This window comes from Staurois parvus, unplaced genomic scaffold (genome assembly GCF_062004578.1).
Source record: "Staurois parvus isolate SC_StPar_1 unplaced genomic scaffold, SC_StPar_1.0 ptg000449l, whole genome shotgun sequence".
NCBI lineage: Eukaryota > Metazoa > Chordata > Amphibia > Anura > Ranidae > Staurois > Staurois parvus.
The window spans coordinates 5028710-5041616 of NW_028318245.1; the positions used below are offsets into that span (position 1 = coordinate 5028710).

At 43.2% G+C, this 12907-nt stretch overlaps 1 protein-coding gene across 1 annotated transcript; it reads right to left on the reverse strand.

Moving 5' to 3' along the window:
- Positions 1-6774: 6774 nt before the first annotated feature.
- LOC149453420 (uncharacterized) lies at positions 6775-12029 on the reverse strand. Its single transcript, XM_089688554.1, has 3 exons — positions 11787-12029; positions 9616-9729; positions 6775-7072 (listed from the first exon to the last, which is right to left on the reverse strand). Exons 1-3 carry the CDS (start codon positions 11925-11927, stop codon positions 6785-6787), a joined length of 543 nt encoding a protein of 180 aa, XP_089544680.1. The 5' UTR covers positions 11928-12029; the 3' UTR covers positions 6775-6784.
- Positions 12030-12907: the final 878 nt, after the last annotated feature.

Genomic DNA, 12907 nt, shown 5'->3' on the forward strand with positions numbered 1-12907 from the left:
AAACTTGACCAAATCCAGCCAACCAAACCCACCCCCCCTGCTGCTCTCAGCAGAGACAAACCCTCGTCTTTTCACCCACAAATCAAGAGTTTAGGACAAAAAATGAGGTCCTTACCAAGCGGTATTTCTTGTTAGCTAACAGAGAGCGAAATCAGCCACACGAACACGCAAAAAGCGATCCTCTTAATGGCAGAGAGACCTGAAATGTGCCGGCATACTTTTTGCTAGTTCATGATGGCCATTCCCCCCTCGTTCTAGGTTAGCTACGCAAGAATACGCGTTAGTATCCACCAGGCTCGCCAAACTGTCTTGGAAATTCGCTTTAACGAATTTCTCCTTACCGTGAGTACTCGCAGTTGGATGCGCAGAAATCCCCCATAAAGCTGTGCGAATCTCGCTTACCACGACTGCAGCCAAACTACACGATTCCTGCCCATCCAAATACTTTGGTTCTGTTGAATTTGTGGGTGATGGAGCTCCGTTACCCTAGAATGATCACACGACACTCTAAGGCTGGTTGCAATCCACATAAGCGCCGGCTTTAGGCTCAGCTCTCTGTTTTTATTAAAAATACACACATGCCCCCCACATGAATAAAGTCAATCCCTCCCACCGAACAATACAATGGGGATTGCCTATACAGAGGATATACATTCCAATTGGAGCATAGCCTTTGCTATTATCTATCACTGGTCCTCCCCCATGAACCTTCTGAGGTCAGCAGACTTCCTCCCCTTCCCCCCTATGAGCCATCTGAGGTCATATTTCCTGTCCTACTAGCTTCTATTGGTATGTAAAATTCTCTGCACAAGCACTCCCTAAAAATATCAGTCTGTACCTGGATGGGCCCGATACGATCTTTATTAAAACACATCCATCCAAGATACAGTTTCAAGTTGGTAATGGGTTGTAAGATATGCATAAGCCTACACGTGGAGTTCACACCGCTTGCGCATTGCGTTATGAAGCCCACGTGGTACCATGCTGCTGATATGTGGATACAGGCCCACGGTCTACTGACAGCAGCATTCGCATGGAATGCCGTGGTGGTATACACGCCGGTCTATAAGCGCAGATCTGCCATCTCATCCATTACCAAGCCGAGTACTGTAATACATACATTGTACATGGCATGGCCCAATTGCAGCCTTCAGAGCTTTAATTAAGCCACACGAGAGACATATGAATAACACGAATATATGACACATTTAAAGTTCGACCAACAATACAAAATTTCCATGACAACACCAATGATGGGGCACTATTCCTCCTGACACCAATGTTGGGACGCTATTCCTCCCACTGGCACCAATGATCGGGCACTATTACTTATATTATAGCTGTGCATCTAAGCTAGTTTTGACTAGTCTTGGCTGCAATGTCCAACTATAATACTGTGGTCCTGTGTCCCAGTGGTGAAGAAGCTGTTCTCTGACGGAATCACCCAATCAGGGTGACAGGCGTTCTGTCACATTTGGTGGCAAGCGGTGGGATTTGCTTCCTCCTTACGGAGTAGTTCCAACCCACCAGCAGGACTCTCTTCACCTACAGCAGAAGGAACATCTCTACACCAGCCTCAAGAGCAGCACCTTGAAGGATCTCCTGTAAGCCCATGGAAGAGTCGCCAGAAGTAAATCCAAAGTGACTCTCACCGCCGAACTAATGGAGGGCGACCGGGCCAGCAACCCACTATCAGATGCCTCAGAGTTGTCAGAGTTCCTGTTTGGTATCTAAGCTAGTCTCATCTAGTCTTGGGTGCAATGTCCAACTATAATACCGTAGTCCTGTGTCCCAGTGGTGAAGAAGTGGTTCTCTGACGGAATCACTTAATTGGGGTAACAGGCATTCTGTCACATTTGGTGCCAAGCGGTGGGATTTGCTTCCTCCCTACATAGTAGTTCCAACCCACCAGCAGGACCCTCTTCACCTACAGCAGAGGGAACATCTCTACACCAGCCTGGAAGTAGCCTGAAGGCACCCTGGTTGCAAAAGGCTGTCCTACACTGTGATGTCCACTCATTCTCCTAAAGTTTGAGGTCCATTTATGTGGCTACATTGTAATGTCCCACTAGTACTAAGGGATCTACACCCTGAGGAATAATGTCAGTCCACCCTGTCTCTGGGGGTACCACCACCCATCTGTGGGTCTAGGGGGTGCTACCATGGTCCCACTATATAGGAACATAGCCACACTCTCTTGTCAGCTCCCAAGATGGACTATAGACTGAAGGGAAATGTATGTCCTTTTTGTCTGTCATTTTGTTTTCCCTCTCCATTTTATATCTTGTACTCCATGTTGATTGTTTTATATTATACCCAGAATGAGTTCATGAAAATATGCTGTGTCAGTTATGTGTTACAGAACTGTGCTCACACATTCTTTTGTTTTTTATCTTAGCTTAGCCTTGGTAGAGGCAGGGAAAGTATCCAGTTATTTCTTTGTACTAACAGCATTTGTTTGTACTATGCTACTGTTAAAAGTTAACCACTTCTGCTCCATGGGAAAATAACTGTTGGTTTCTTAGAACTGATTCAAGGTCTGAGAAACCTAAATTATTCACGTGCACAGCCTTGACAAGTATACAGTAAAATTCCATTCTATGATTCTCTGTTACAATTTATCATATATAAGGAGGAATATTATGAATAAAGATTAGACTGTTCTTTGGAAGCTGGTGTGCATTTCTTTCTTGCAGAGAACAGTCTCTTGGGCCAACGGGGGGGGGCCGGAACCTACCAGTGGTCATTAGAGGCACAAATCCCTTTCATAGACTATGGAATGGACATGTAGCATGCAAAGAGCAGGCCACATAACCGCAACCAACGTGTACTGCTCATTTCAAACGGAAATGAGGAGGAAAAAGGAGAGTTTCATCAGCTTGTGGAAGAAATAAAGTGGTAGAAAAAACACAGTAAGATGATTTCAAGAAAAATAGACTACAGGGCCAGTGACCACTTGCCCTCCAGAGGATTTAACCCCCATTCCTGACCAGGTCATTTTTTTTTATTTTTTTTAACGATACGGCGCTGCTGACAAATGCGCGGTCATGCAACGCCACACCCAAATGAAATTTACGTCCTTTTTTTCCCCAGGAATAGAGCATAGAGCTTTCATCCTGTGATATTTGATCGCCTCTGCAGGTTTTTATTTTTTTGCTATAAACAAAAAAAAAAAAAAACTCATTCCAATACATGTAAAATTAATTGGTTTACATGAAAGTTATAGTGTTTACAAATGGCGGTGTAGATACAGGGATTTTTTTTTTCAGTACTAATAAAAAGCACTGACACTGTACTAATGGCACTGGGCAGGAAGGGGTTAACATCTGGGGAGATCAAAGGGCTAACTGTGTGCTGGGAGACATGCTGCTGTGCAGAGAGACACAAAAAGCAGCATGTCCTTGCTGGCAGGAGAGAGACCTGTGTTTACATATACAGAGGTCTCTCCCCTACCAGCCTTCCCCGATGATCGCCGGCGGGGAATCACCGGCTGGAACTCGGGGATTGACATCCCCGGCCACCAATGGCATATGTGTATGATTATATATATATATATATATTTATTATACACACACACAATTTTGCGCAGCCCTGCAGCAGTATTTCTGTTATAGGGCGGCAGGCAAGCGGTTAAAGTAACATTTATAGGTAAAGTTGATCCAGAGAATATCCGATCGCCCCTCGGGGGATTAGCAAGGAATTTTTTTTTTCCCTGCAGGAGCAAATTGGAACATGCTTTGCTGGGTTTTTGCCTTCTTCTGGAACAACTGTGGGTGTAGGATTTTAATTTTTTTTTTTTTGGTTGAACTTGATGGGCTTTTGTCTTTTTTCATGTAAGTAGTGGATATATCGATGATATTTAAAGATGTAATTTAGTGTCCCTTTAATGAATTCGACAATCTCATCAACAGACTCTACAAAAACAGCCCACTCATCTCCACGCAGTTTTATTACACAGTTGTCTCAAACTGAACAATCCACCCCATTAAAAAAAAAAAAAGAAAGAAAAAAAAGCCACTATACATTAGTAAAATCAGCAGGTGTGCGTTGCCTGATGTCTAACTAGATTACTTTTCCGTAAGTAACATTTCCCGCACGTTGAACATGAAAAAGGTCGTCCATCTGTGTGCTTTTTCTGGTGCCTCAGAAGGTTTAACTTCCGGGTGAAACACTGTCCACACTCCGAACATCCGAAGGGAATTTCACCCGTATGACTTTTCTGGTGTCGAAGAAGGTTTGTTTTCCGACTGAAGCTTTTTCCGCACTCTGAGCATGCGAAAGGACGCTCACCTGTGTGAATTCTCTGGTGCTTAAGAAGGTTCCCTTTCACGTTAAAACACTTTCCACACTCTGGGCAGCAAAAAGGACTTTCACCCGTGTGAATTCTCCAGTGTCTAAGAAGTTCTGTGTTCCGAGAGAAACATTTCCCGCACTCCGAACACGGAAAAGGACGCTCGCCCGTGTGAATTCTATGATGGATAAGAAGTTTTGCTTTCTCGTTGAAACTTTTCCCACACTCCGAACAAGAATAAGGACACACTTTGGTGTGAATTCGCCGGTGTTGAAAAAGTTGTGCTTTGGCAGTGAAACATTTCCCGCACTCTGAACAGGAATAAGGACGCTCACCTGTATGAAGTCTTTGGTGCAAAACAAGGCTTTGTTTTTCAGCAAGACATTTCCCACACTCTGAACATGAATAGGAGCGCTCACATTTGTGAAGTCTCTCATGTCTACAAAATGCTTGTTTCTGAATGAAACATTTCCCACACTCTGAACATGAATGAGACAGTCTGTGAATGTTCTGGTGCTTAAGAAGATTTTTCTTTAGAATGAAACTTTTTCCGCACTTTGTACACAAAAACGACTTCTCCACAGTGTGACTTTGCTGGTGTGGAAGAAGTTCACTTTTCTTAGTGAAAGATTTTCCACACACTGAATGTGAACCAGTCACCTTGGTGTGACCTCTAAGATGGAGCAGAAGTTCGGATTTCAGATTAAAAGATTTCCCACACCCCAAACATGACAAAGAACTCCTAATTCCGGTAACGTCTTCAAGGCTGAAAGAAGATTCTTTGGGATTAAATGGGTCTGTTAATCTATGTGCACTGTGAGATCGAAGATGGAAGTCTGGAGTCAAATGGTGTGATCTATCAGAAGATTCCTCAGGATCAGAGGGATCCATCGATCTCCTGAACTGGTGAGGTCCGTGATGTATATTTTGAGTGATGGGAGTGATGGGATTCACTCCTGGAGAATATTCTGCAATGACATTATCTTCCACATTATTGTCTGCAGATAGAATATGATGTCCCTCTGAGGGGTTCTGGGGAACACGTCCTCCTGCTGGAAAGGAATTATGGAATAAAAGTTAAATTCAGCTTTTATATTTAAGTCAGTAAGCATATGCTGTATGTCTGCCATCACTCTACAAAGCTCGACCATGACAATCACAACACCAAAAATACAAAATCAAGAGAAGTGTACAATATACCCAACCAACTACGGCACACTGAATAACCGTGATTGTGTTATGGTGAGGAATGGAGATGGACCTTTCATATGGTGTCCAGTATCTCATTTGTTGGGAACATGACGTTATATTGAGGAATGGAGATGGACCTTTCATATGGTGTCCAGTATCTCCTCCTCATTTGTTGGGAACATGACGTTATATTGAGGAATGGAGATGGGCCTTTCATATGGTGTCCAGTAACTCCTCCTCATTTGTTGGGAACATGACATTATAGTGAGGGATGGAGATGGACCTTTCTTATGATGTACAGTAGATATTTGTTGCAAATGACCCAAAACTACATTAAATTTAATAAAAAGACAACAACACCTTTAGTTTCTTCTTACAAGAGATGCATTTTTAAAACTGAAATGGCTTTCCAAGATTACTTGGCAGCTATTATCAATCTTGCTCTATGATATAAAGGTCTGCCAATTTTCTCTGATGATTTCTCTTTGGTGAAGCAACATGTCTTAATAATCATGGAAGTAAAATGAAAATATTATTTTTGACTTTTGAAGTTTATCTAGGTGGACCCTCCATACTGCTCTCTCCTTTACAATAAAGTCTCCTCTTACCCGGTGATGTGAGGGGCGGCTGATTGTCCATCATGACATCCTTGTAGAGATCCTTGTGTCCTTCTAAATACTCCCACTCCTCCATGGAGAAATAGACAGTGACATCCTGACACCTTATAGGAACCTGACACACACAATGATACAGTCACCATCCAGACACATCCCTTGTCTGTTACTGGATAATGTCCCAGAATTCCCGGCAACGCTCACCTTTCCCGTCAACAGCTCAGTGATCTTGGTGATAAATTCTAGGACGTTATGTTTGTTAATTTTCTTAAGACTGAGGAAGGAAAGGGGAGGTCCTGTAATGGAGCTCTGTCTCTCTTTTAGTCTTTGGTGCAAGCGGTGACTTCTCGTTCTATTATTTTCAAGAGATGATGTCATAACTACGGCACAGTCCTGTAATATAAAACAATTCATATAATATCGGAATACGGATTACCTCACCAGTCAGCTCTGTGGTCTATTAACTTTTCATGTGACCTTCCCAAAGTCCCCCTCACCTCTCCAATGAAAATGTTGATGATCTCCAGGGTGTGCTTCTGTATCATCTTGTTCAAGCAAAATGTATTGTTTCCAGGATTTCTATCACTGAACATCTGATTGTCCATCATGACGTCCTTGTAGAGGTCCTTGTGTCCTTCTAAATACTCCCACTCCTCCATGGAGAAATAGACAGTGACATCCTGACACCTTATAGGAACCTGACACACACAATGATACAGTCACCATCCAGACACATCCCTTGTCTGTTACTGGAGAATGTCCCAGAATTCCCGGCACCGCTCACCTCACCCGTCAGCAGCTCCATCATCTTCTTGGTGGCTTCTAGAATCTTATCGTCATGGTTTCTCGTAAGAGTTGGAGACACAGATGGAGCGACAGTGTTGAGTTTCTGAGTCATTCTCTGCCCTTCTAACACATGGGGATGTCGATTTGAGGTCACATACTCATCAGATGTCTTCTTCACCACAGTGCAACCCTAATGAGAGACATCAGAGAAGCCATGAGAAATGTGAATACGTATTGCCTACATTGACATTCCCAGAAGCCTGGATCCATCAGGTCACAACTAATATATATTAATTTTTTTTATTACGTCAGAAATTTGGTGAAACGTACATTTCAAGGAATTTCATCCATATCAACAAGGGTTAAATTAATGTCTCCTTGATTTTAATAGCTCTAGATGATTGTGGAAGCTGCTTCCAGCTATCCTGGTCCGGTCCCTGAACCCAAAAGCCCTTCGTTAGTTGGGAACATGACATTAAATGAGGAACAGAGATGGACCTTTCATAGTATGCACCATTGGCGTTTGGAATATGCATGCTACTTTCGTGCTGCTCCAATGGCCCTTTGTGGTGTTGACTCACGTGGAATACTTGAACAGTCATCCCCAAGTGACACCCAGACTGCTATCATGTGACCTCCCAGAATCCTCCTCACCCATAACTCCCAACTTTTTGAGATAGGAACGAGGGACGCCTAATAGCAAGGGTATGTAGACATAAGACACACCCTGCCACGCCCCCTTAACGGACCACTAGTTAAAAAAAAAAAAAAAAAAAAAAAGGAAGAAGAAGAAGGAAAGAAGAAGAAGAAGAAGAAGGAAAGAAGAAGAAGGAAAGAAGAAGAAGGAAAGAAGAAGAAGGAAAGAAGAAGAAGGAAAGAAGAAGAAGGAAAGAAGAAGAAGGAAAGAAGAAGAAGGAAAGAAGAAGAAGGAAAGAAGAAGAAGGAAAGAAGAAGAAGAAGAAGAAGAAGAAGAAGAAGAAGAAGAAGGAAAGAAGAAGGAAAGAAGAAGAAGAAGAAGAAGGAAAGAAGAAGAAGGAAAGAAGAAGAAGGAAAGAAGAAGAAGAAGAAGAAGAAGGAAAGAAGAAGAAGAAGAAGAAGAAGAAGAAGGAAAGAAGAAGAAGAAGAAGAAGAAGGAAAGAAGAAGAAGAAGAAGAAGGAAAGAAGAAGAAGAAGAAGAAGGAAAGAAGAAGAAGAAGAAGGAAAGAAGAAGAAGAAGGAAAGAAGAAGAAGAAGAAGGAAAGAAGAAGAAGAAGAAGGAAAGAAGAAGAAGAAGAAGGAAAGAAGAAGAAGAAGAAGGAAAGAAGAAGAAGAAGAAGGAAAGAAGAAGAAGAAGAAGGAAAGAAGAAGAGCTCAACCCCTCGGTGCAGACATATCACAAATATGAGGCCTCACAGAACTGGGCTTCTTTCCATAGGGCCCGCATACTTGCATACCTGTCTTTGTGCTGGGAGTGCGCTGTTCTAATGATTGGGACCAGGGACTACAGATTCCAAGTCACATGATCGCTGTGTTAGCCTCTGATTGGCTATCAAAGTGATCAGTCACTGTTAAGCTCACCAGCCCCCTTGTTTTTTTTTTTTCCCCTCTCTGAATGGAGTAGAGAGATACATTGCCTCTCTCTTAAAAAATAAAAAACTTTGTAGAACAAAAATTTAAAATTAAAAATAAATATTTAAAAAATGTTTTCTTCAATTACCTAGATCAAGGTCTGATCTAGGTCAGTGCCAGGGTTAGTGTTTGGGTCAAGGTCAGGGTTAAAAAAGGTCAGGTTTGTTTTTTGTATTAGGTAAAAAAAAAAAGCCACAACACACAAGGGACAGAGGTTCCAAATCAGGGACAGTTGGGAAGTATGTCCTCACCTCTCCAGTCAGGTCTGTCTTTTATTAATAGAGATCAGAGTGATGTCATGTGACCTCCCAGAATCCTCCTCATCTCTCCAGTCAGGTCTGTTTTATTAACCACTTCCAGTCCGGACACTTTCACCCCCTTCCTGTCCAGGCCAATTTTCAGCTTTCACTGCTATCACACTTTGAATGACAATTGCGCAGTCATGCAACACTGTACCCATATGAATTTAGCATTTTTTTTTAGACAGATAAAGCTTTATTTTGGTGGTATTTATTTACCACTGGGATTTTTATTTTTTTTGCTATATAAATGAAAAAGTCCAAAAATTTTGAAAAAAAGTTTCTTATAAAAAGGTTGCAAATAATTTAATTAATTTCATCATAAATATTGGCCAAAATGTATTTCATTATCTTTTTAATAAAAAAAAAAAGTTTATAACCAAAAATAATAATTTTTAAACTTCTTTTTTTACATTTTTATTTTACATACTGTCAACCTACTTGTGGGGGGGGGGGGGGGTGGTGATGAAGATTTTTTTTTTTTACACTCATTGTAAAAAGCAATCATTTGCTGTAAAAGCAATCATTTCTCCTCTCTGGCTGCATTCCTGCAGCCATTGAGAAATACTGGGAGAGCTGCGATTGGTCACAGATTGGTACAAGGACGTGGATCGGTGTTCCACTGTGTCCGGAGGACACAGCGGGCACTGGTTCGCGGTGCTGCACGCTCCCAGGGCGCACACAAGCAGGGGGAGCGGAAGCCATTTATAAAACGGCCACCTAACCCTGCGCTGCCACCGTCTGGCCGTTTATATACAACGGCTGGACAGGAGGTAGTTAATAGAGATAAGAGTGATGTCATGTGACCTCCCAAAATCCTCCTCACCTCTCCGGTCAGCAGGTAGATGATCTCCAAAGTGAGGTCCAATATCTTCTCAGTCATGTGACTTTGGTCACTCCTCAACGATGTGGTCATGTGATCCATACAAAACTCTCCTCTCTGTAGATGGATAATAAACAGAATTATTTGTGCTGCACCGGGATGAATTTTGGTTTGGATAGAGAGGGTAAGAGTTAGAATCCCTGTTCAGTTTGTATTTCTGTGTCCCCATTGGGGAAAGTTTCACTTCCTGCCCAGGTGATGCGTGAGAGACAGAACAGGAAGTGAGGGGAAGTCCAACATAGTTTCTATTACAAAAAAAGAGTCCACTTACGGAATGTGGACAATGGAGAGGACCGACTCCACCTCACTTCCCAGCAACTTCAGTTTATCATCGCCCCTCACTCCCTTTCCTGGCTAGTCAGGCTCCATGTTCTGATTAGAAGTCTGGTGTGGATTTTTTTCTTTTGCATGTGGAGATCACCCTTAAAATCTATGCCAGACACTAAGGGTGGAGTGCAGACGGAGATGTACTACAGGAGAGGGATCGGAGGGTGTATACCGGGGTCTGGAATTAGGATTTAGGAGGTCTGGTCAGCAAAATTTCCTTCCAGCAGAAATCAGAATCTTGTTCGAGCTACAACACATCATGATGCCCTGCACATCAGAGTCTTCAGTGTACCAATTACATTGTAGTCCCCTTTACATCACAGTCCACTCTAAAGCAGTCCCACAGTGGCCGCAGTTATCCTTCACATCACCCCTTTACACAACACGGCCCCCCTTTATACAAACACCCCTTTACACAACATGGCATCCCTTTACACAACACCCCTTTACACAACGTGGGGTCCCTTCACACAACACAGCACCCCTGAAAACAAAATACCTTTACACAAGGGGCTAAGGATTGGCTCTAAGGGCCAGAGTCGGTCGGGCTGGAGTACGAAGTTGGGCTGGACAAGGTGCCACCTACCTCCCCCGAGGACAAGGGGACGCTCTTTACATCTGGAGGAAAAGAGATTATCTCCAAACACAGAAAGGTTTCTTCACAGTAAGAGCTGCGAGAATGTGGAATAGACTCCCTCAAGAGTTGGTTGTGGCCAGCTCAGTGGATTGCTGTAGGAAAGTCCTGGATTCTTTCTTGGATACACAGAATATAACATTTATAGGCGACGTTGATCCAGGGAATATCCGATTGCCTCTCGGGGATCAGAAAGGAGTTTTTCCCTGCAGGAGCAAATTGGATCATGCTTTGCTGGGTTTTTTGCCTTCCTCTGGATCAACTGTGGCTGTCGGATTATAACTTTTTTTTTTTTAAATGGTTGAATTGGATGGACTTTTGTCTTTTTTTCAGCCAGACTAACTATGTAACACGGCACCCCTTTACACAACAACCCTGAAAACAACATCCCTTTACATACCATGGCATCCCTTTACACGCCACTCCTCAAAACAACATCCCTTTACACGCCACTCCTCAAAACAACATCCCTTTACACGCCACAAAACAACATCCCTTTACACGCCACGCCTCAAAACAACATCCCTTTACACGCCACTCCTCAAAACAGCATCCCTTTGCACACCACAGCATCCCTTTGCACACCACTCCTCAAAACAACATCCCTTTACATACCACTCCTCAAAACATCCCTTTACACACCACAGCGCCCCTTTTAATGCTAGCCTCCCTCTGCACAGTCCTATGGTACCTTTGGCAGGGCAGAGAGTGGAAGTCTTTTCATATCAACAAGCAGGGTAGTCCCACCACTCAGTCCTGGTCTGCAGCTTCTTGCACCCCAGCTCACTGTGAGGATGATATCATTGGCTGAGAAGGCAGCCCAGAAGAGGACACCCAGCTGTGGTACGGCTGCAGTCCAGACAGGACCATCACTCAGCCCAGTTCGAGACCATGGTCCACCCTTTAATGACCACTGATCTAGACTATGGTGGTGGGTAGAGATCTTTACCTTTTAAGGGCTCCTGCTACCCGACATGTCTCCAATCCAACCCTGGCTCTAGATTTACATCATATCTCTGCAAAGATTATAACCATCCAAATCTATGTGTATATCAACATCTACCAGGGATAAACAATGTCCCAGTGACGATGGAGGAAGAGGACGGGCACGGCAGGGGGGGTTATTGAGTGTAAATAGAAAATAATATATTACCTCCTCTGTTGCCAATTCCAACAATGTATCTTCTCTACTTCCTCCCAACTCACCTCTCACCCGGAACTTCCTTTTATTATCTGTTATCACTTCCTGTCTGCACCTGAAATCACTTCCTGCCTCTACTTCTGCACCTGACATCACTTCCTGCCTCTACTTTAGATCACCAGCTTGTGGAGAACATGAAAACTGCACCTATGTTGTATTTTTGGAATTTACTGCCTCATAGTGCATTTATTTCTCTATATATTACAGGTACATCTATAGCGCCATCAATTTATGCAGTGCTTTTACACACTTTTATATACACTATATTGCCAAACATATTGGGCCACTGGCCTTTCCACACACATGGACTTTAATGGCCTCCCAGTTTTTCATGTGACAACACTGAAGAAATGACACTTTGCTACAATGTGACTTAGTGAGTGTACAGCTTGTATAACATGTAAATTTGCTGTCCCCTCAAAACATCTCAACACACCGCCATTAATGTCTAAACCGCTGGCAACAAAAGTGAGTCCACCCCTAAGTGACAAATTGGGCCCAATTAGCCATTTTCCCTCCCCGGTGTCATGTGACTCGTTAGTGGCACAAGGTCTCAGGTGTGAATGGGAAACAGGTGTGTTACATTTGGTGTTTTCGCTCTTACTCTCATACTGGTCACTGGAAGTTCAACATGGCCCCTCATGGCAAAGAACTCTCTGAGGATCTGAAAAAAAGAGTTGTTGCTCTACATAAAGATGGCCTAGGCTATAAGAAGATTGCCAAGACCCTGAAACTGAGCTGCAGCACGGTGGCCAAAACCATACAGCGGTGTAACAGGACAGGTTCCACTCAGAACAGGCCTCACCATGGTCCACCAAAGAAGTTGAGTACATGTGCTCAGCGTCATATCCAGAGGTTGTCTTTTGGAAATAGACGTATGAGTGCTGCCAGCATTGCTGCAGAGGGTGAAGGGGTCAACCTGTCAGTGCTCAGATCATACGTCGCAAACTGCATCAAATTGGTCTGCATGGCTGTCGTCCCAGAAGGAAGCCTCTTCTAAAGATGATGCACAAGAAAGCTCGCAAACAGTTTGCTGAAAACAAACAGACTAAGGACATGGATTACTGGAACCA

Coding starts and splice junctions, on each gene's coding strand:
- LOC149453420 (XM_089688554.1), bottom strand. CDS start 11,927: ATGTCAGGTGCAGAAGTAGAGGCAGGAAGTGATTTCAGGTGCAGACAG. Junction 9,730..11,786: donor TGGAATTGGCAACAGAGGAG/GTAATATATTAT, acceptor ATCCATCTACAG/AGAGGAGAGTTTTGTATGGA. Junction 7,073..9,615: donor TCTACCTGCTGACCGGAGAG/GTGAGGAGGATT, acceptor GTCTCTCATTAG/GGTTGCACTGTGGTGAAGAA.